Source organism: Nannospalax galili, unplaced genomic scaffold, assembly GCF_000622305.1.
Source record: "Nannospalax galili isolate Female #2095 unplaced genomic scaffold, S.galili_v1.0 scaffold113, whole genome shotgun sequence".
Taxonomy (NCBI): domain Eukaryota; kingdom Metazoa; phylum Chordata; class Mammalia; order Rodentia; family Spalacidae; genus Nannospalax; species Nannospalax galili.
Genome location: NW_008335444.1, coordinates 5,429,229 through 5,452,712, shown reverse-complemented (window position 1 = coordinate 5,452,712; position 23,484 = coordinate 5,429,229). Strand labels below are relative to the sequence as shown.

At 47.3% G+C, this 23,484-nt stretch overlaps 1 protein-coding gene across 5 annotated transcripts in view; it reads right to left on the bottom strand.

The window, feature by feature from the left end:
- Nucleotides 1–4,578: 4,578 nt before the first annotated feature.
- The window catches only part of Lgr6 (leucine rich repeat containing G protein-coupled receptor 6), a 133,644-nt gene continuing 114,738 nt past the window's right edge, over nt 4,579–23,484 (bottom strand). For 4 of the 5 annotated variants that reach the window (XM_017797451.2, XM_029562173.1, XM_008830317.3 and 1 more), the window contains 10 exons: nt 22,797–22,868; nt 21,227–21,295; nt 20,001–20,072; nt 18,811–18,876; nt 17,693–17,764; nt 17,173–17,244; nt 15,466–15,591; nt 13,667–13,827; nt 8,574–8,654; nt 4,579–5,902 (listed from right to left, as the gene is read on the bottom strand). In XM_017797451.2, coding sequence (XP_017652940.1) covers nt 4,653–5,902; nt 8,574–8,654; nt 13,667–13,827; nt 15,466–15,591; nt 17,173–17,244; nt 17,693–17,764; nt 18,811–18,876; nt 20,001–20,072; nt 21,227–21,295; nt 22,797–22,868 — 2,041 coding nt within the window. In that variant the 3' untranslated portion in view covers nt 4,579–4,652. The remainder of the gene's footprint in view (nt 5,903–8,573; nt 8,655–13,666; nt 13,828–15,465; nt 15,592–17,172; nt 17,245–17,692; nt 17,765–18,810; nt 18,877–20,000; nt 20,073–21,226; nt 21,296–22,796; nt 22,869–23,484) is intronic. The other variant, XM_017797450.2, reaches the window with a different exon arrangement.

Below are 23,484 nucleotides of genomic sequence, written 5' to 3'. Positions count from 1 at the left end.
GGGGCAGAGACGGCAGACTTAAAAACTGCTATTTGAACCATGTCAGTGATTACTTATTCAAAAATTAGAGAAAAGCTCTTTAAACAAAAGGGAACAATTGATTGTGGTTGAAAGGCAGATAGGCATAAGAAAAAACTGACCTAGAGAGAACTGCAGAGCCTGCTCGTGGTAGGCATGAGTGACTAATCCCAAATGCCCACAGGCCAGAACCCAGAAATGCTTCATCCAGAACAGCCTCTGGTTTTAGATTCAAGCCCCAACACCTGGTCTTTTGGGGCTTTCTAGTCTTGGGTTTGCTTAGATTCTACATCTCAAGGGACACACATTTACTGGAGTTAACCCCATTCCCGCCCCCCATAACCTAGAAACAGGCTTCCCTGCAGTTGAGCAAAAAGGATGGGGATTTGGAATATTCCTTGTCCAAGAGGAGTAGAAGACAGGTGTTTATGAAGGCACCATTTCTCTTCTCAGAAGGGTTGGTTATGTCTCAACTAAAAATAAGTTGGAAAAAATATTTAGATATAGGAAAGGATGAAAAGGGAAATGAGGAAGGCAAGCGTGTCAGCTAGAAGGCCAGTAAGGCCCTGATACTACACTGTATCGAGCATCTAGTTCCTGTGATTGCAGGGTCTTTGGTCTCTTTCCTTTCCCCAAGAAGGGTCCCTGCTTGTCTCAGAATGTCATCACACTGAAGCAGGCTGTGGGGAGGGAAGAATCCCAGGGCAGAGTGAGTGGAGAAGTTCACCCAAGGAGAAGAAAACGAACTGATTGTTCGTGGTATCACCAACCCCTGGCAGTAGGCGTGAGTCTGACAAGGCGTGAGGGTCTGAGACACAGAAAGCCTAAGCTGCTCATAGCTTTCTTTAGAGTCTGTTCTCTGTCTGACCCAGTGCACACAAAGGATATTTCAGTATGGGTGAATGGAACTGCTTTTAATGCCTCCAAATATCAACTGCAGCCTCCTCAGTTGTGCCCTCAATGCCCCAGAACTCAGTAGGAGGGATTAAAGAAGAGCTAGACCCTCTTGATCACACCTCCCTCAAAACCATCCCACCTCCACCAGGGACAGCAGGAAGAAGCTGAGGGACACATATGGTACTTCATGATGTTTTATTATACAGAAGAGCCCGAATATTTACATCTTGACAATTCTTATATCTCACATGACTGGAGAGGGCATGAGACTGGAACCCAGAGGGGATGTAGGGGTGGTGAGTGACAGGTGGGGGAACTTGGTAACCCAGAGCAGAGGTAGTCAGAGGGGCTGGTGCCAGAAAGATCTGGGTTCCAACTACCTCCTGCCAGCCTTGCCTCTTAGGCTTTTTGCTTATGGCCAGCTCTTTCTTCTTCCTCTCTCTTACTCATTAAGCCTTTATTCTTCCTGGAAAAGTAAACCAGAACCAGAAGGAGTGGGAGAAGAGGTAAGGGGTAAAGCCTAGCTAGAAACTCTGTTAATCCACAGTCTACCAATTTTAGCTCTATACTTTATTCCCTTTTGATGAGATACTTAGTAAGCTGTGGTCCACTCTAAGTTTCCCTCCTCATGTCAGTCTAAGAGAAGATTGTGGTTGGCACTGACTGATGGCACAGCACACAGAGCCCAGGGCAGCACACCCAAGGTCCCAATATTTCCTCTATCACCACCATTGCCCTTTGGAATTCTTTCCCATGGACAGTATTTTAGAAGATTTTGTTAACAACAACAAAAAAGGACTTATATGCTCTGAACAGTTTACTTCTTGATTCTGTGATCAATCAAAGACACATAATCTTCATAATCTTCACAAAAGAGATAACCAAAGGAATAATACTGACTTGCTAGAAATTCAGTCAAAAAAAAGAAGAGAAGAAGGAGGAGGAGGAGGAGGAGGAGGAGGAGAGGAAGAAGAAGAAAAGAAGAAGAAGAAGAAGAAGAAGAAGAAGAAGAAGAAGAAGAAGAAGAAGAAGAAGAAGAAGAAGAAGAAGAAGAAGAAGAAGAAGAAGAAGAAGAAGAAGAAGAAGAAGAAGAAGAAGAAGAAGAAGAAGAAGAAGAAGAAGAAGAAGAAGAAGAAGAAGAAGAAGAAGAAGAAGAAGAAGAAGAAGAAGAAGAAGAAGAAGAAGAAGAAGAAGAAGAAGAAGAAGAAGAAGAAGAAGAAGAAGAAGAAGAAGAAGAAGAAGAAGAAGAAGAAGAAGAAGAAGAAGAAGAAGAAGAAGAAGAAGAAGAAGAAGAAGAAGAAGAAGAAGAAGAAGAAGAAGAAGAAGAAAAGAAGAAGAAATTTTACTACTCGGTCTTATTTTGGGTAAATGTACATCAACTAATTTTTTTTGGTTTCATTTTTTGAGATAGGGTCTCATATAGCCCAGGCTAGCAAGGGTTGACCTTAACTCTTGATCCTCCTGCTTCTACATTCCAAGTGCTGGGATTACAGATATGTGCTCCCACTGCTGACTAGACTTCTTGAATAATAGTTTGTAGGAAACACCTTCAATTCTCTTCCCCTTTACCTCTTCTATGATCAGAAAGTCCAGTTTAGCTAATACCCAGATCTTTAGAGGCAGACAATAAGGTGACAGTAGTGCTACCCCAGAGCTTGCAGCCAAAAAGCGCTGGTCCACTGTCATAGAAGAAGCCACCTTCAAGAAACAATTCCTATATTCCTAGACCTCCAACATACGTCATTCCATTCCACCTCAAAGTTGGCTCCTAAATGACTCTATGGTTGTGGTGATAGGGGACAGAGGAGGACCTAGGGTGACTTAGAGATTAAGATTCCTCAAAATAATGTTAATTTTGTTGTCACTCTGGGATATCTCAGAACCATCAATTCTCAATACCCAAAGAAATACAAATTTCTTCCACCAAGTACTCTTGCTCAGCTCTGGGGATCAATTAATAAATAAATGCACCATTGTTTATTGAGTGCCTATAATGAAGATTCCAAGACCCTAAGGAATTGAAAGGTAAGCATATACTGCGTCAGAGTCATCGAGAGTTCAGGATACTCAAGGAGTCACATGAGATTTAGAAATGTCTCCGGTTCCATGCGTGGTCTCTGCTTCATCCTTCCACCCCACCCCATTCCCCTTTACTGACCTATGCCAGAATTTCCACTGGACACCAAGGGTAGAGGGGACAGCAGAAAAGCTAAGCCGTAGAAACTTGAACTATGAAACTAGTTTTAATGGCGGAGCTCCTGGAGGAATGGCCTGGCTAGGGATCACAGCAGAATTTAGGTAGAGAACTGTGCTCCATTGGGTTTCAGGATTCAGACTCAGTCCTCTCAATACGGATTATGTTGGAGGTTCCCAGGAACAATTCTCACACATTTCTGAATCTTGGATTCTCCTCTACTTCTTTACCCTGAGGTTGAATGTTTGGAATGGGGTGGGAAGCATTCTGTAGATCCTCAGCTGCACTTGGGAAAGTATAAGGTAAGAAAGGTCATGAGGGGAGAGGCAGAAGGATTGTTGGCCTGTTTGGGGGCACTCAGGAGTCTCAGATACCTACAATGCTCCCTAAAATGCAATACCTACAATACAAATATCCCTCCTTTTTGCCATCCTGTGGCTCCCAGAAGCAGAATTAGGATGTGAAGAGAGGCCCAGGCTGTGGCAGGAGGTGATAGGGGACATACATTGGATAACCATACAAAGTCAAGTCAGAGATAGAGGGAACCCATCAAGTCATAGACTTTGGGGTGTACCTTGCCAGGACCCAAGAACCCTCTGTCTTCTTGAGTGCAGAAGTTTCATTGGTGCTTGGGGGGGGGGGGGGGGGAGGGATGAGAACACATACAAGGATCTCTTTCTCTCTGTCCCTTGTGAGGCTGAGGCAGGCTCCTCCTGATCTCTGCCCTGGAAGGGTAAGTAGAGTGGGCAGTAGAATGTGAAGAGTTGTCTTGGATGATGGAATCACCAGTCTCCTCTGGCACTTTACCCAGGTTGGCTTCTTAGGATCAGGGTTTTCAAGGAGAGTGGCATCTTGTGATGCCATTGGGTAGCACTCCATGGTATAGAGACGAGTCCCTTGGAAGAAAACTGTTAAGTACTGTGAGAAGTATTTCATGAAAAGCAAACAAGCCTGTCGTCAAATAACTTGGGGAACTAGGTTAAAATAAACGTCAATAAATTTAGCTACTGCAGGGATTCTCAGGGCCTTTAAGACACTAACATGTCCTGTGCCTCTAAGAAAGGAACATGTGCAATACATTCCAAAGCATATTTTAACAGGAAGCAATTTACATGACATAGGATAAGATCAATGAGACATAGAACACATCTTAGATCCTATTCACAAGCCACAGGGAAGATGCTCATATATCTTTGGTAATTCTCTTCCAGGCCTTTCTCTGTGATCTCCCTACTCATTATGCATTGATCATGGCCCTAACAGTCCCACTCACCCTTCATTGCCTTTTGCTTCCCTCATTTTCCTCAAGTAAATATTCTGGTCTTTGTTCTACAGATTTGGATTTGACTGGAAGAGGCCAAGATAAAGTAAAGCTGAAGAAGTCGAGGTCAAAACAAGGCCTAGAAGCACTCCTAGGTTATGGCCATGGAGGAAGACTGAGGGAGCCAGGGCCTGAGGCCATCCTGCTGTGGAGTTCAGGTTGTATTTATTTTAAAGCAGCCATCATTGGGAGGAGGGAGAACAAATGGGGAGGGATATTTATTTACAAGTGAGAGGCAAAGAGAGAGCCAGAGGGCCAGAAGACTCCACCCACCGAGGAACCCCGGCCCATCAATGTGCTTCCCTCTGCCCTCAGCAGCAGTTCTCCATTCATGGAGGGCTGTGGGTTTCCAAAGTGGGTACCCTCAAGCTCTACAAAATGGTTTGCCTCCAGCCTGGTGCCCCCTGGCTGCTGACAGGGGATAAGGGTCACTGAGGAGAAGCCATAGGTCTCCAGCCCAGGAGGCTGCCCAGCCTCAGAAGCTTCCAGAATAAGGTCCGCATCAGAGAAGGCCACCAGCGCCTGGGTGGAGTCGCAGGAGCTCTTTTCCAGCTCCCCGGCCACATAGGCTAGGGGTTCTGCCCTCGGGCTCGGCCAGAGCCTCCGAAGGTCGTCCCGGAAGTGGGGGTTGAAGAGCAGGTAGATCAGTGGGTTGAGGCAGGCAGGCAGCGGCAGCACCACCAGAAGCACAGACTTGATGGCCTCAGGGGTGACAGGGAAGAGGCCCAGCATGGAGGCGAAGCTGAGGAAGGCCACGGGGCAGTAGAGGAGGCCATCTGCAAAGATGAGCCAGGCCACGTGCCGCACCATGGCGCAGTCCCACACGGCCTCAAAGTCGCCCCGCGGCAGGTCACAGTAGAGCTTGATGAAGGCAGCGGCCACCACCAGGAAGCAGAGGGAGTTCATCATCACCAGGGCCACAGCGAAGCCCAGGGCGGCCGGCCGGCCCTCGGGTGGGGCGTAGGGCAGGCAGAGCGGGGAGGCGCCATACTCCCCGACCGAGGCCAGCGGCAGGGCGGCGGCCAGCGCCGCCAGCGCCAAGCACCCAAGCGCGCCCGCCCGGACGGTGCCCGGCGACGGTGCCTTCCCGTAGGCCCGGACGCAGGACACCGAGACGCTGCACTGCACCGCCGCCAGAGTGAGCAACAGTACCGACGCCTCCGACCCCAGCACCGCCAGGAAGCCGGTGGCCTGGCAGCCCAGCCCCATCTCCCAGCGGGCTCCATACTCCGCGAACTGGCCGAAGGTCAAGGCGTCCACGGAGGCCAGGAGGCCGCAGGAGATGCCAGTCAAGGTGTTGGCGCCTGCGATTGCACCTACCACAAGCTTGACTGGGGGAAGCGGGCCGGGCCCGCCCGCAAAGGCTGTGAGCAACACAAGTCCGTTACAGAGCACCGAGAGCAGTACGATGGCCCACACGGCAAGGCGGATGCCCCAGCTCTCAAATAGGTGCTCACAGGGCTTGAAGGGGCCTGCAAGAGAGAGAGGAACAGATATAAGTACCAAGCCAAGGCTGCTGGAACCCAGTTCAACAGCAAGGCCAGCCTCTGTGCTGAGAGAATCCCCAGTCCAAAGCAGGGCAATCAGCCTCGGCCTGAATTTGTCTCAGGAAGGCAAAATTTGCTTTCCTTGGAGAACTCCTGGAATGAGGGTGGGAAAAAGTACATACTTAGAAGACATACTTAGATAGTTCTTCTAAGGAGCTGCAAAAGGGGAGAACACACATAAGCATATACACAATATAATGTAAACCCAGACCTGAGGAAATGTTAAGTAATGCAGTCTTTCCAAAGGATCAAGGTTTGCACACTGGCATGTAGGAGTGAATAGGGGGTTATGGCTGGGGCAGAGCCACATAGAGGACTGCCCAGTCAACTGCTTTATGGTGGGGCCTCTGCTCAGTGATCACTTAAGTTTCCAGGGTGGATAAGCCCTGAATAGAAATTGGACCAGGCTGTTTCTCCCTTGCTCTGAGTACATTGCATATTCATCTGGCAATCGGTACATAATCAAATAGAGAAAAGTTTGCCAGGTGTAGTAGTGGTTCACACCTACTCTGAGCACTCTGAAGACTGAGGCAGATGAGTTTGAGGATGATGAGTCTGAGACCAGCCTGGGATCACAGTAAGAACCTATCTAAAATAAAACAAAAAACAGTGCTTAGGACTTCTGGAGTTTTCCAACTTGACTCTACACTAAATGGGTGAGAGCCTGGCATTTTCAACATCTCCCTAGGGCCTGTTCATAAGTCACCTTGTGACTTTGGGCATATTATTTCTTCATTTCCTTTTACTTTAGACTTCTTTTTCAGTATAGGTAGGTCGGGAATTTAAGAGATTTTTGTGGGAGCTATTTTTGAAAACATTTTTTTCTGATTATGAAATAATAGGTGGTAATTGTAGAAAATTGAAATAACAGGAAAAATGGAAACTACTGGCAAGGTGTGGTGGCACTTGTCTTTAAACCCAGCACTCGGGGGGTGGAAGCAGGCAGACCTCTGTGAGATCAAGGCCAGCCTGGTCTAATGGTGAGTTCCAGCTAGTACTACAGGGAGACCCTGTCTCAAAAAGGCAAAAAGACCCTGTTTCAAAAACAACAACAAAAACAACCCCACCTCTCAAAAGAACTCATTATTTTGGTATATTTCCTTCCAGGTTTTTAAATATACATATTTAAAATAAGTTGAGATTTTACTACACATAGACTTTTATTCTCTTTAAATTGAGTTTTGTTACACACACTTGCCCACTTCCTCATATTCCTCAAAAAGCATATCTTCAATGTCTGTGTAATAAATACTCCACTATATGATGTGCAGTAATTTATTTGGCCATTTGTTTAAAATATTTTATCATTTTTATTTTATGTGTATGAGCATTTGCATGCATGTAATTGCACCCTTGTCGTGCAATGCCCATAGAGGGCAGAAGAGGGTATCAGATTCCCTGGAACTGGAATTACAGATGGTTGTTACCTGTCATGTGGGTCCTTTGAAAGAGCAGTCAGTGCTCTTAACTTCTGAACCAATTCTCCAGTCTTATTTGACCATTTGTATGAGCTATTTTTAAAGCAAGTTCAAGTTGAACCTTGTTTTTTAGAACTTCATTTTTCACCTCATCCTGTTGTTTGCTGGTTTTCAGACATGAAATTTCTGAAGCTGTGCTAGTGAAGAATGTGTTTCCAGATTTAAAAAAAGATGTCATCTGCTTCAAAGGGGTTGGGTCAGTGCTCTGCCCTCAGCTGACACTAGGGGGCATGCTCTTGCCACTAAGTGCTAAAAGCTGCTGTTCAGGAAGGTCAGGCCAGAAAGCTTTCTGGGTAAGGGGCCTGAGCCAAAGAAATATGGAAAGTTGGAAAGTGTAGGTGAGATGAAGTAGAAGCAGAAAACATAAAACTGGTTCATCACTTTGTGTTTATTCTGAACAGTTTTCTGTCTGGTCTAAGCAGCATGCTGCTGTCTTCTGGCATGGCCTTTTGGCCATGAAACGGACCACACAAGAAAGGAACCTGTTCACTCTAAAACCATTTTAGGTTGTGCAGCATCAACAAGAAAGTTGTCTTTTCTCTTGCTCTCTTCCCCCTCCCCCTCCCCCCCCTTTCCTTTCTCTTTCTAGTAAAATGGCTCTAGGTTACACTCCAACTGTAAAGGTTAGATGGTACTGTAGGAATTATCCAGGGGCACTGGAGTTTATCCTGGAGTGTTTTAAAATAGAGAAATTTCAAGTCTTCATGGGATGGAGAAGAAAGAGCTGGAGAAGGTGATCTTTCAGAGTCCCACCTGGCTCTAGGAGTTTGTGATATGGGTGTCAGAATGAGGAAATACACAAAAGTAGTCATATCACCCTAGCAAGTGCAGGTATTCTTTCTTCTCTCTTCTCTCTTCCATGAGATGTGTAACCTCTGGTTGGCAGATTTATGAAGGTTGCTGCTTGATTCCTCCCAACCCCAACTGCTTCCAAAGTGTAGCCACCAAGGGAGAGAACTCTATCCCCCTACCCCCAAGAATTGTAAGAGGCTTCGCTTTCTCAGTAGGTTGAGCACCAGCAAATTAACTGTTCAGAGCACAGCTGCAGACAGGCTGAACTGGATTCTTATCCAGGTAGTTGGGTGCCTTTTCCCCTGCTCTCCGGGCACCCATCTCACCTGGAACAGGGCTGCACTGAATATTAGGGTGTGGCTTTGAGTCTTCCATCTCCAGCTGGAGCTCATCCAGGTCCAGGTCATCTGAGAGGAGAGACCATAAAATGACTAGAGTCCGGGATCTTAGTGTCATTTCAAGCCCCACCTTTGACCTAACTTACATTCATTTAAGCAGCTGTGTCCCTGACTAACTGCTCAGCACTGGGCATCCAAAAGCCATATCTCCCTGTTTCTACCCTTGTATGTCAATATTTGGGTAGCTCTATGTTATCTCCCTGAGAATTATGTGCATTTCTAGCTCTCTGAAGTGAACATTTCACTTTCTGCTATTCTGGATTCTCTTGTGCCCAGTCAGTTTTAGTCCATGGATATGAGTGCTGCTTAGAGTATGATTGGTGGCTGCACCAGTAATGAGATAGTGATTACGCAGTTTTCCCCTCCAGCCAGCCTGTCATTGTAATTCCATGTCCTGTTGTGCATACTATACATTAAGGATGTTGGTGCTGAGCATGGTGGTGAATCCTGTATTTCCAGAATTTGGTTAGTGAAGGCAGGAAGATCAAGAGTTCAAGATCATCCTCATCTATGTAGCAAGTTTGAGGCCAGCTTGGGCTACATGAAACCCCTGTTTCAAAGCAGCAACAACAAAAGCAGAGAGAGAGAGAGAGAGAGAGAGAGAGAGAGAGAGAGAGAATATGCTCAGAGGTGAAACAGTGATGTTGAAGAGACCGTTTGCATAGATAACTGGGGGATGCTGGGGAATATTGACCATGGAGAAGGTAAGAGTAAATATGGCTGTCAAATACTGAAAGCTGTTAGGCATCAAGGTATGGACTGTATAATTATAGTTCAAATGAAGATGTTCTTATCCCCCCTCCCCTTTAAACACAGGGTCTCAGTATGCAGATCAAGCTGATCTTGAACTTACATTGATCCTCCTGCCTCTGCCTCCCAAGTTCCCAATTACAGATCTGTACTACCATGTTTGGCTATTCTCACTCTTTCTAACAAGACTGAGTTCCCATAAGTAGTTGTTCAGCAAAGGAACACCCTATCTTAAACAGATACCCAGTGGTCCAGAGTATGTTGAATGCAATGCTAGCCATAGTTGGGCACTGGGGAAGTGCAGAGGAATTTGGGGATGAATAAAAGACATCCCTGCTCTCAAGAAGCTTTTGGAGAACATTCCTTAAGCTCTTATCCTTCCAGTGAGTCCTCATCTTCATGGGCTCATAAACCTTCAAGCAGCAGCATGAAGTAGGTGACAGGTTGCGAAACTGAGGCTCTCTGAAATTAAGTGGCTTTCTTCAGGCCTCACAACCAGTGAGCAACAACCCAGAATGCAAACCCATGTCTGTTAGACTGGAGAGCCTGGATGTCCACCATTAGGGAGGGACTAGCTATTTTGGAGTGTTAGGGAGTAGAAGGTTTACACCTGAGTGTTCTAGGTATACTTTGTTACTGGAGACATTGAAGCAGAAAGTCCCCAAGGTAAGAGAGGACACTTCTACTCCAAGTCAAAACTGGATTAGACAATCATTAATGTGCCTTCTGATTCTAATTCTGGGTTCTGAAATTCTGGTTAGTCTGAGAAGATAAATTATAATGCAAACCCATTGTCAACAAAATTCTGTAAAGTAGTTGAGTCAAATGAGCTTTTATTATTTATTTTTTAAATATTTTTATTTTATGTTTATGAGTGTTTTGCCTGCACCTACAAAAGTGCATCATGCACATGCAATGCCCATGGAGGCCAGAAGAGGGCATCAGATCCCCTAGAATTGGAATTAAGGACAGTAACAACTGCTATGTGAGTGCTGGGAACTGAACCTTGTTCTTTTGTATGAATAGCTTAACTGCTGAGCCACCTCTCCAAGCCCCAATGAGCTTTTGAAAAAATAGTTTAGTGTGTGTGTGTGTGTGTGTGTGTGTGTGTGCATATATGTGTACCACAGGCATACAGGCAGTGGTGAGTTGCCATGTGGGTGCTGGGAACCAAACCTGGGTCCTCTGGAAAAGCTACAAGTACTCTTAACCACTGAGCAATCTCTCCAGCCCCCCCTACTCCCTCTTTTTAAGACAGGGTTTCACTGGCTGGTCTAGAAGTCGCTATGTAGACCAGACCAAACTGATCTCAAACTCAGAGATCCACCTGTGTCTTTCTCCTGAGTGCCGAGATTAAAGGCTTGTGCACCATGTCCCACATGACATGAGATTTCTTTTTTGTTATTTACAGTGCAGGGTGGTTTTGGTTTGGTTTGGTGTGTGTGTGTGTGTGTGTGTGTGTGTGTGTGTGTGTATTACTAAGGCCAAATACATGGCCTTGATCATGGTAGGCAAGGTTTCTACCACTTAGCCATATTCGTAACTCTGTTATGGTATTACCTCTAAGGATGAAGTCCATAAATTCTAAACATTTCAAAATCTAAAACATTTAGAACCTATAAAGACACAACTTTCTTTTGTAAGGACACCCCATCATTGAAAGACTTGTTTGCTTGTTTATCATTGTTTTGTTTTATTGAGACAGGGTCTTAAAACTTGTCTTATAGTAAAACTACTCACTATGTAGTCAAGGATAGCCTTGAATTCCTGATCATCCTGTCTCCATTTTCCTAGTCCTGGGATCACAGTATATACTACCATGCCTAGTTTGAAAGACTTTAAAGAACAGGACTGTTTCTCAGGGCTGAGGAGATGATGCAGTCAGTAAAGGAGCTGCTTTGGAAACATGAAGACCTGAGTTCAGATCCCTAGCAGTAGCATTAAAAACTGGGACATAAAAGCCAGGCATGATAGATAGATGGGGAGGACGGGAGACAAAGAGATCCCTAGAACTCCCTGGCCAGCCAGTCTAGCCAGTTGGTGAGCTCTGGGCTCAGATAAAGACCCTGTCTCAGAGAATAAGGTAGAGAGTGATAGAGGAAAACATACAGCATCGCCTTTTGGTCTTCACAGACACATGCACATGCACCTCCACACACACATGCACATACATAAGCATGTTGACTCACACATACTCTACACACACACACTCACACACAAGTGGTTTCTCGACTTATAGACTCATGTTGGAGAACTTGGGTGAAGAATAAAAAGCATCTGTACATCATCGAGGTTTAAGACACAGTGCCTTCTTGTCTCTTCCTCTAGCATAGAGGAATAAGCAAATGACCCTGCTGCTCTTGTCTCCATCTTGGGCTCACAGGCTCTGTTTCCTGTGTGGATCTTTCCTCCCCACCTAAAGGGTAAACATCTGTTGGGCGTTTCCCATGAGGCTGGAAGATGATGGAGCTACCCTTGGCCTGGACAGCTTCAGGGAAAGTAGAAAGCCAACATATACCACAGAGTTCTGGCATTTCTTCTCTCTATCTTTCATTCCCTACCTGCTCATGCGCCCCAGAATGGAGATCAGCAATTCTTTGAAATCAAAATACATGAATGAAATATAAGGGGTGAGACCTTCAGACTCTGTCTGAAGCTGGGAAACTCACAGCCAAGGTGTTAAGTAACCGCTCTTCAAAAGAGGAGGAAATCAAATCTGGCTGGAATAGCAGCTCTTGGCTTGCTTTCTTTTCTTGAAGCTCATTTGCTTCCACAGGAAGTAGGGGGCCCTGCCCCAGCTCCTGTTACAGGCAGCAGGCAGCCCACTAACTCAATGCCCTGTAGTTCTCCAAGATCTAAGCCCGGTGGAAAGTTTCACCTTGAGGAAGGAAAGTTTCCATTCCTCTTCCCAGCCTCCTTCTGCTCCCCCCAAAAGTATGCAGCAGATGTCCAGGACTGCCCCTGGCGGAGACATAGATGTTCCTCCTAGCTGCTGGGCTCTTCCCCCTGGACACTTGTACCCCCTTTGGGAGATACTTCCATCCACTGAGAGGGAAGTTCTCAGAGATCCCCAGACTGCATAACACTTAGACTTCTATAAACTGTGTTCTAGACTATAGAATGACACTGTCCCCACATATGTGTCCCTGAAAGCACTGGCTCTCAAAGCAGTAATGGCAAACATACTTGGCCTTGAATGGAACCTTCAAATCTCTCGAAACTACTGAGAGATGTATTAACTTTTTCACTGAAACATAAGGAAATTGAAACTCAAGTTAAATCACTTGTTGGGTTAAAGGCAACCCATCAGGTATATCAATGTAGGGTTTGGACTAAGTTCTGTCTATGCCACAACCCCACCATGAGATGTTGAAAATGAGTCTCATGTAGTACAGACAGGCCTTGAACTGATTATGTTGCAGAGGTTGACCTTGAACACCTGATCCTTTTGCTTTACCTAGGGATTACTCAGATTTAGATTTGATTTTTTTCTGTTCAGCTTCTCTGAGACACTAAAGAAGTTTGAGATGGAAAACAAAACAAGTAGGGATCCTTTATCTCTCCTGACTCTGGTTGAGAACACAGGGCAGGGAGAGATAAAAGTACTCATTTCTCCCCTTTACCCAAGACACACTTTGTAAGACAATCCCTCAGAGTCCCCTGACTATCTACCTCCATTTTCCCTTCATCCCAATTCTTCCAGAAACAGATTTGGCCCAAGACAACCTGGCCTTCCCAGTGTCCACTTGACTTTCACATTTGGACTCTTAGGCAGAAATAGAGGCAAAAGACAGCCTTGAGTCCAATGATCCCTGCAACCTTTCCATTAATCCCAGGACATAATTTAAGGTGATTTTTTTCCTCTTGAAACAGGTTTAATTCAATTAATTTAATTCCATCCTATTTGACTCAGGTTGAGGCACTAATGGGTGTGTCTTCTCTGAGACTGTCCAAAGGGTGGAGAGGCAGCCAGGAAGACCAAGCACGTGAGCATGGGACATGGGTATTAAGAGAGATGGTGCATGTAAGGCACTTTGTGAACTGAGGCCAGGGGGTATTGAGCCATTCCTGCTGCTATTCTTGCTATCATTTTTAGCAAGTACTCTGGGGTGTAGCCTTGGAGAGACAAGGTACAAACAGTGGGACAGTCCTTCCAGGTCATAAGTGCTCCCACCAGCGTTTCTCCCAGAGGTCCACATCCTCCAAGCTTCCTTTCAAGATTCTTCTCCATAGCCCCCCACACCTCTAATCTGGGGTCCCCAGCCACTCACAGTGGTTCTCTGCTTGTCCAGCCAGGAGATTCAGGGTCTTCTTTGGAGCCTCTTCTTCCTCCAGGTGTAAGTCCTCAGCCTGCCACTGCCCAGAGGTCTTGAAGAAGCTGGCACAGATGCCATAGGCACAGCACTGGTAGGCATAGGGCACCTCCAGGATCCTGGGGTTGGGGGACTACCTTAGTGTGCTAGGTTTCTAAGACCTTAGTGGAGATACCCTTAGCCCAATGGCTGTGCACTCAGCACCTGCTCTTCAACCCCAAAGTGCCCTGCCCGCCCCCACCTTTCTTTAGATGAGCCTTACAGCCTGATTCCTGACCCTAAAGGGCTCTAGGAACATTCTAGTTTCCTCATTCATCTTCAGAAATGAGAGAGAGAGAGAGAAACCATCTGCCTATTGATTAAGAAGTCCCCACAGCAGGCTCAGAGTTGGGGGCGACTTCCCCAAAGTTACATGGCACAAAGGGTACTCTGCTCCTCGTCCAAAGCAGTAACTCTTGTTTTACGTTTAAGGAGGAGAAATGAGGCGGGGGGCTGGGAGTAGCTCAGTGATAGAGCACTTGCCTAGCATGCACAAGGCCCATGGGTTTGATCCCAAGCACTCTTCTTCCCTTCTTTATTTCTCTCCCTGACTTTTTCCTTCTTTTATTTTTTGAGGATGGTCTCATGTGGTTCAGGCTGGCCTCAAACTCCATCTATAGCCAAGGATGACCTTGATCTCCTGCTATTCTTGCCTCCACCTACCAAGTGTTGGGATGACAAGTGTATACCACCATGCACAGTAACTTCTTTCTTTTCCTTCCTTCCTTCCTTCCTTCCTTCCTTCCTTCCTTCCTTCCTTCCTTCCTTCCTTCCTCTCCCAGTGTCTGTGTGAATTTATGCACATGTGTGTGTGTAGTGGGGCAGGCTCTTGTGTACGTGTGCAAAGGCCAAAAGAGGGTGTCAGGTGTCCTCCTTTATCACTCTTCACCTATTTATTTGAGGCAGGGTCTCACCTGAACTCTTACTGCCTGGTTTCTTGGCTAGACTGGAAACCAGAAAGCCCCAGTAATCTTGTCTTTGCACCCCTCAGACCTAGGACTACAGGGATTCATGGGATGACCAGCTTATACGTGTGCCGGGATCTGAGCTCCTATCCTGACTGTACAGCAAGTGCTCTTAACCACTGAGCCATTTCTTCAACCCCTCTTCCTTTCTTTAAGCAACAATTTTCCTAGCAACTTTTTACCTTTGCCCTCTATGAAACCCTGTCCTCTGTTCCCTCTCTGCTCTGTGTTTAGCAGAACTGGATTTTGTGCCCTCCGAGGGTGAGGACAGATGCCTTGGGCATCTCATTAGCTTGCAGCAGACAAGGCTTGGGCCACACAGGCTGCACTGCTGCTGCCACTACATGAAGGAAGACTGGATATCATTAGCACCAGGGACTGGCTGTGCAGCTTGTTTTCCACTCATCAGTGCCCTGGGCTCTGCCCTGATCGGCTGGCTGCCTTAGATGCTGCCCAAATGAGGAAGGACAGGCTGTGTAGAACCAGACAAAGAGTAAGGAGGGCCAAGAGGCCTCTATATCAGTTCACTCCTGTCCTCACAGGTCCCAGGGCCCTTAGGTTGGTAGTTGGGAGATAAGAAGGGAGGAGAGGCATGTGCCAGATCACAATCAGCTGGTAGGAGGTCAGTGAAGCCAAACTCTAAACTATTAGGCTATTCTCAGGGTGAGACCTTGTGGCTTTTCTCTGTTTCTCTGTAGCCTCCATCAGTCCAGGATATACCTCCAGAGGCATGGGAGAAAGCCAGGTCCTCACCTCAGTTTGGGGAAAGTGTCCTTGGAGAAGGCCTGAGACAGAGCCAGGTTCCCTTTGAGCTTCAGGTGCATCAGGCCCCCAAGCCCGGCCAGGGGCAGTGTGGTCAGCTGGTTGTCAGTCAGGTCCCTAGGATAGTGGATGATCAGTATTATTGGCAGTCGGTGGGACTGCTGAGGGGGCAGGGCTGTGCTGAGGGTGTGATCAGTGTGCCTGGGACAGAAGCAAGAGGAGAAAGCCAGAAGGTAAGCACAGGGAGAAGACAGTATACACTCTAGGGGAGATGTGCTTAAGAGTTGCTAGATGCACCCTCTATTAACCCAATCATTCATTCAACAAACATTGTGTCAGGGGCTCTTCTAACTTAGTGTCAATTTCCCAATTTGTAGGTAGCAGAGCCTCCAGATGTAGCTCCTATGTTCAGGTCTGGGTCCCAGTAGGAACTCCTGCTCACCCTGCAGGAAAATTTGTCTGCTGTTTGCCTATACCCCATGCTTTCCCTCTGCTTCTCTGATGAGAGGAGCGGTCAGAGTCAGGCCAAGTAGAACAGAGCTGGTCATTCAGCCCCAAGCACGGACTGGATCATCTGTTCTGCCTTGCAGAAACTGCATGGTAGCCAGAGGTGAGGACATACACAACTTGCCCTGGAGACATGGTTAAAGGAAGCTGGGGCCCTAAAGCAAACACCAGGACCAGAGACTGTGTGTCTTGGAAACAGCCCTGGACTGGTAGGCAGGAAACCTGGCACTGTCACCAACTCACTATGTAACCAAAGAGTCACAAAACTACCCAAGTTCCAATGTCCTCATCTTTCAATGGATAAAAATATCTGCCCTACCTATTTGGCAGTAGTAGAGCAAAAAGGAAAGGGAAGACAGAGGTGAGAGTTTTACAAGACCAAGGCTCAGGGGCCAGAGAACCACACAGTGGGAAGGGACTACGTGCCGCCTGGGAGTCCTAAACAAGCCCTTAAGCAAGTGTTTCTCCTAGGCCAATGTTCCCTATGAAGTGAGGGCCAGTGGCTGGATGGTCTCCAAGGCCAGGGCTGGAACTAGCCCTGAGGAGTCTTTGTGTTAGTTAGAATAGGGCCCCATGTGAATGGGTGTGCCTTTGGGGCACAGAGCTTGACAAGCAGGCAGGTAGGATGCCAACCTCCCCTCAGGCAGGAGCCTTTCCTTGTGCAGCTAATAACCTGTACCACAATGTGTGGCAGCCAGATCAGAAGCCCCTTACAGCCTGACATAATGACCATGTACCAGTCCTTCATATATCTTATGTGATTTAAAGAATCTATGGTCCCTTATTGCTCTGCAACTCTGTGAACCCCTGCATCCCCCATCAACCACTGTCCTCTTGAATTGAGAGAAATTCTAAGCCCATATATCCCCTTTATTGGTGTGTGTGGAGGGTATTGAGGCTAGAATGGAGGTGAGGCCAGGAGTGCATGGAGAGGACTGAGGTTGCCAAAATGCTGCAGAACATTAGCAGATGATAGTCCAGGTTTGCAGGAGGCAAGCTCTCTGTTTACCCGGTCTCATGGTGTGTCAAACACACTGTTAAAATGATTGATTGGGCTGCCCCGACCTCTCTGTAGTGTATGTGAAACATTTATACAAGTCCCTACTCATTAGTGGACCTCCCGCCCCATCAGCCAGCCCACACTCCTGATGGTCCCCGGCATCCTGGGAAGAGCATTCAGCAGGCACTTACAGCTTGACCAAAGAGCGCAGGGTGGAGAAGGCCTCAGGGTGGATGGATCGGATGGCATTCCAACTTAGATCTCTGGGAACAGAGAGAATGAGATAGGAGAGGGCAGGGATAAGTGGAGAAGGCATTGTTCCCATCGTAGGCTTTCCCTCACATACTTCCCATTGGACGTTCCTGAGCAGCAGTGGCTTTAGCCTTTCAGGTAAAGTATTGGCTGCTGCCTAGTTCCCAACCTGGTTGTGGCCTCTAGAATGGGCCCATCAGAGTTTAGCTCCAGAGCTTCAGGATCTGAGTAATAGTTGGAGAAGTGACCTGCAAGTCTGAATGGAGAGGTGGCTCGCCCCCCCCCCCTCGTGTGTGTGTGTGTGTGTGTGTGTGTGTGTGTGTGTGTGTGTTTGGGAAGGGGCCATGCAGTGGCGGAGGCATGCAGGTCATGAGTGCTTATGGACACATGTGCTATCGGTATGACCTGGCAGGGGACACAGGACTCAAGCACCCACCCCTGGGTGCTGCAGGTACTCACAGGGCTTGTAAGGAGCTCAGCTGGCTGAAGGTGTCAGCACCAATTTCCCAGATTCTGTTGTGTTGAAGGCCGCTAGGGCAACAAGAGAGGCTAGATGAGAGCCAGGCCTGGAGGCTCAGGCTCTGGCTCTGCTCCACACCCCCTGAGCACTGAGAGGAAGAAAGGAGAGCCCCCCACTTCTCCTGGCACAGGAAGAAAGGCCCAGCCCGCGGAAGTCACCAGAATTAAAGGGAGCACAAGGGGATCCGGTTGCCTTGGGTAAGTGGGTCAGGAGACAAAGCTACAAAACCATCCCTGTGGCCCAAAAGGGAGGCAGCTTTCAGGGTTCCCACCAGGCCTGGCTCCCAGCCCAGCTGAAGTACCCCCCATTCTCTCCCACAGCCATGGGTCCTCCGGACCCCAGCCCAGCAGTGGAGCACCCCCCAGCCCTTGGATGGCCAAGTGACTGCCTTGAGCCAGGAAGCAGAGTTCATGAGACCAGCTGTCTGAATAGGGGATGGATGCTGGGCTTCAGCAATGTCATACACTGTCACTCAGACAAACAGAACACATCCTTATATCTCCTCCCTGTTCTGGCTCCATAAAGCATTGTCCTGCCTAGAATCAGGGGATAGATACTGGGAGCCCAGGGGATCGTGATAGTTTAAGAAAATTAGAGGGACAAATGGGGCTTAGGGGATTTTTAAGCGAAATTTTCCTTGTGAAACTGGAATCTCACGTATACCTCTGTGTGAGTGTTGAGGGGATGTAGAAAACAGGAGCACCTGCTCCCAAACCCAGGGCAATTTTGGTTCCTCTGAAAATCTGTGTCTCACCCACCCAACCCTGTGGTGGCCCTGTCCTTCTACTGGCTCTAATCATGACTACATTTTCCAGTTGCTGTTGACTCAGAAGGCATCACTGTAAGACTCTTTTAGGACACCTGTTCCTGGCAGTGTCATATGCTCTGAGTCCTGGGCGGGGGTCCAGGCCTTTTTGAGCACCCGGCCTTACCCCTGGGTCCAATAAACTGAGAAGGGGAGAAGGGTCAGAGCATGTTTTAGCCCCTGGCCCCCCTCCCTCAGACCTGCCCAGAATCTGTCTTGCATGCCTTTGCCTCTAGCTACCCCCAGACTCACATTTCCTCCAACTTCTGACACCTGTGCAGGCTGGGCAGCTCCTTGATCTGATTATGAGACAGCTCCCTGGGGAAGAGATAGAGGCCAGTCTGGGATGAAGCAGTGGCTGTGTGGAGGTAGAGGGTGGGGGCAGGAAAAAGCAGCTGTGGTCAGGGCTTTGTTTTCCTGTCAAGCAGATAAAGGTCATGGGGACCCTGCAGGGACATGGTATGGGCACATCTCATACAACGGTACGATCTCCTCCATTAGATTTCTCTTCCTTTCTCCCTGCTAAGCCCCACTCCCTACTGGGCCTGGATGATACCAGCATGGCATTTTTTTTTTTTTCCAACAGGGATGCCTTATCCACAGGAAAGCCTGTAGGACCCTGGGAGCATCCTGGGGGAAGCAGAGCACAAAATGAAGAGTATGGAGATGAAGACAGAGGCCAAGAGTCTCAGCATGGGGTCAGCAGGGAACATGGGCATGACTGAGCAAGATGATCAGTGTCACCCAGTGACGCCCTTATAATCACCCTTTATGGAGCTGGCAGGGAAGAGCAGTGCTGGTAAACTTCAGAGAACATCTGACCCTATCTATCACTTAAACAAGGAACCTGAGGTTCAGGACTTCATCATAAGACCTGGACACTGACATTTAGTAGGCAAGGCTGGGTCTGGAGCCCACATCCGGGCACCCCTGGGTCAATGTACCCATCTTCAGCTTTGAGACAATCCCTAAGGAAGAGTCCCAGACTGAAGATGGAATCAAGGTTGGGGGGTGGGTCTAGAGCCACTTAAGTATCTTCAGAGTACCATAAATAATTAACTTTTCTTGCCTAAAATGATGGCATTTTGAGCCCCTACTATGTGATAGGTGCTTTACACATATTTTTTTAAAAGACAAGTTTACTCTCATTTCAAACATGAGGAGATTGAAGTTCAGAGACATTGAAGAATGAATCCAAATTAACAGAGTTAGTGAGTATCAGACTTGGGCATCAAACAGCTCAGGTCTGACTCCACAAACCAATGCTCTTTATTCTGAATAAGAGAGGACAGTTCCTCCCAAGCAGATTCTCAACAGGAGCCTATTTTGTCCACTCTCTAGAAAGAGATGTAACGAAGTGGGACAGAAGCAGGAGACGCTTTTGCTGGGACATGGGGACGGGGCACGATTCCAGAACTGTAGAATGCTCATGAGCCACTCACAGGATTCGGAGCCTGGGCAGCTGTTGGCACATTCCTGGTGGGAGCAGCCGGATGCCTGCGCGGGTCAGGGTCCTGCAGAGAGATCAGAGACAGAGCTGGCACCAGGCCCAGGGCCCTGCCATTCCCAGCCATCATCTCTAGTGCTGGACCTGATACTGTCGTGGGAGGATAGAGCTGACAAAAGAGAGAAGTGGTGGGAGAAACAGGGCAGGTGGTGGGGCTGGGGAACAGAAAAGTGCAGGCTCTCGTTGGCCTAGGGGAGATGGGATAGGAAGTGGGGGGGGGCAGGCCGTGGGCTCTGCTTGTCTGGCAACTCCTACAGACCCAGACCCATCCACATATCCTCATTCCATCCCTACCTCACCTGTCATAATGGTCCCAGCAACACGGCCTTAGGATAGAAACTAACTCTTCCCTGTTCTCTGGGCCTTAGAGGGGAGGGATAGCCATAGCAATGAGCTAGAATGAAGCTAGAAAACAGCTCCAATGGAATCATGGGAACACAGCATACACTTTGCTTCCCATGCCTGGGGGAGGGAGAAGAGATGGGAAAGAAGAGAAAGACGTAAGGCTAGAGTGCAGAGGATTGTGGGGGCATATTGAAGAATGGGCTTGGATTAGGTACAGGGTAGTTCTAGAAAGACCCAAGGCCAAAGTCATCTTTGGGGAACTATTACTACTTTCATGGAAAATTTTCCACATGCCATTAGGGCTAGGAAGAAGACAATAGAGGCACAGAAGAGTGCCAGTCCCTGCAATGCCATGAGTGAATTGTGTGGCATGGGGCAGGGAGTTGACTTCCTAACACTCACACTGGGTACTTGCTTGGTTGTTTCTATCATTCGTGTAAGATGTTTTGAGGGCCCATTATGTACCTATGCCCCTTCCCCATGCTGCAGGATATAGTAATGGAAACTCTGAGAAAGTCTTTGTTGGAATCAACCCTGCTCCCTTCCTGTGTCCTCAGTGCACCATGGCTCAGGATTAGGAGCTCTGAAGCCAGACCTGACAAGTCCAAGCACAGGAGAGGAATACCAGCTTCCTCCCCACATCCTACTGCCCCCCTGCCTTGTCTGGAGACAGCACCACATCTGGAGATGGCCAAGGCTCTGGGACTGAGCCAGTAGCTGAGGCAGGCTAGAGGAGGGGAAACAGGAGGAGCGTGTAGTCTGGAGAACCTTCCAGGGGAAAGGGAGGTAGAAGAATCCCAGAGATAATCCACTCACAGGATCTCCAGGCTAGTGGTGCCTTTGAGGTCTGGGAACTCCTGGATGTCAGTGGCACCATTTAGGGATCTGTAAAAAGAGAAAACAGGCTCTGGAGAGTGGGTCAGTATCTCAACATCTGAGCTCTCAACTCTCAGTCCTCCTGCCTCAGCTACTCTACCTTTAGGGGAAATACGATTTTCCCCCCACCCCCAAATTAGCCACTCTGGGCTTTTTGGAGGCTAAGCCATGCTTAGCAGACTCCAACCAGCCACTTTTTGAAGTTGGTTTGGCTCATCCCAGCCCTGATTGAGACTGGCAACTCCAGCATTGAGGCCTCAAGCTTGCAAAAAGACAAAACCAAACCCAGGCAAGGAACATGGGAAGTGTCCTTTGTTGTTACTATTTTGTTTTGAGACTGAGGCTGGCTTCAAACTCATTATGCAGCACAGGCTCACCTAGAACTCGTGACCCTCCTGCCTCTACCTCCCAAGCACTGAGATAATAGTGCATGTACCACCGCACTGAGCAGAAATGTCTCCTTTTTTTTGGTCTTTTTGAGACAGGGTCTCCCTGTAGCCCCAGTTGTCCTGGAACTCACTATGTAGACCAGGCTGGCCTTGAACTCACAGAGATCCTCCTGCCTCGGCCTCCAGAGTGCTGGGATTAAAGGCGTGCGCCACCACGCCCAGCTAGAAATGTCTCTTTTAAGGAACCAGTGTGTGGTTGAAAGTGGTGCCACATGCCTTGTAATCCCAGCCCTTGGAAGATGGCAGGAGGCTCAGGAGTTGAGCTTTGACCACATGACACCTTGTCACAAACAAACAAGCAAACAAGACCTTGGGGAGGCAGAATGCCATCCAGCAATAAGCCTGGTATTAGAAGTTAAAGGCCTGAGTTCATGCCCATTCAGTACCTGAGCACCCTAGGTTACATCTGTAAAATGGACCAATAAAATTTACCTCACAGGGTTAGGATGAAAATTATATGTGATGGGGAACTTGAAAGTGAAACACGTGCTTGGAGGTTATCTGTGTAGTATAAGGCCACAGTACGCTGAGAGCAATCCATGAACGCTTTTTTTTTTTTTTTCTTTAAATAGAACCTGGGCTTGAAATTGAAAGAGTAAGAGAGAGGAAACAAGAGAGTGCCTTAAGGCTAAGTGTGAGAAGATGGTATGGTGAGGGCTCCAGGAAGCTGCAGGGCACTGGAGAAATGTCCTGGAGGACACACAGAATTCAGAAACTTAGCCCTGTCCACTGTTTTTCCTATAGGTATGCATGGAGCAGTTACCATAAGCTGCATAAGACCAAAGAGGCCAGAGAAGTTTCTTTAGCCCTGAAGAAGGGCTCTCTTCATCCATGTGAGCAGAAGCCACCAGGTCGTGGAAGTGGAGGGAGGCCATTGAGCTCAGGCAGGTCTAGGAATAGGTCTGAGAGTGGAAACCTGGAGCCCTGAAGGCCTCTCCTTCCAGCAGGGTTGTACTTGGCCTCTGAGATACCTACAGGCACAAGGCAGGCAAACAGGCAAGAGGGAGCAGAAGAAAAGTCCAGACTACAGCAATAAGCAGCAGCCACTGGTACCCACTTACAGCGTGTGTAGTTTAGGCAAGTACTGGAATGCCGACCTTCCCACAAACTGGATTGGGTTGTCATAAAAATGTCTGGAAGAAAAAGACCCAAGCCCCAATTCAGTTACTTACCTTTTTTAAAAAAAAATTATTTAATAACCACATAATTAGAAGAAGCATTTCCTTGCAACAGCATTGACATATTCAATAACAATTTCCAGAGCTAAGATGCATCTCTTTCAAAATTGGCCGTAAATTTTTAGGTTTACAGTTGAATTAATACAGTTATACAATATTGTACTCAGTATAAACCCTATGAGTTAAAATTAAATGAGGTTTTAAACTTTAAAAAACATCTCCATTTCATTATTAAAATACACAGTTCCATATAGAAATTATTTTTAATACAATTGAAACTAAGATGCACATGCATTTCTAATCTCTATACATCTGACTATTACTAGTCACAGTTGGTTTTTTCTGAGCTCCTTGGCTTCTGAGAATGAATATAAAGTCATCAGGTAGATTTCAATGGTAATGTTTTTCACATCTACTAATTATTGTTTTTTAATCATTATTATTATTTTTTCATACAAAAGAATTCATTCCAAAGCAATTGACATTGAGTCGTTTTCACATGTATTTCTAATCTCTATATACATGACTATCACTGGTCACAGTCGCCCACCTTCTGAGCTCCTCGGCATCT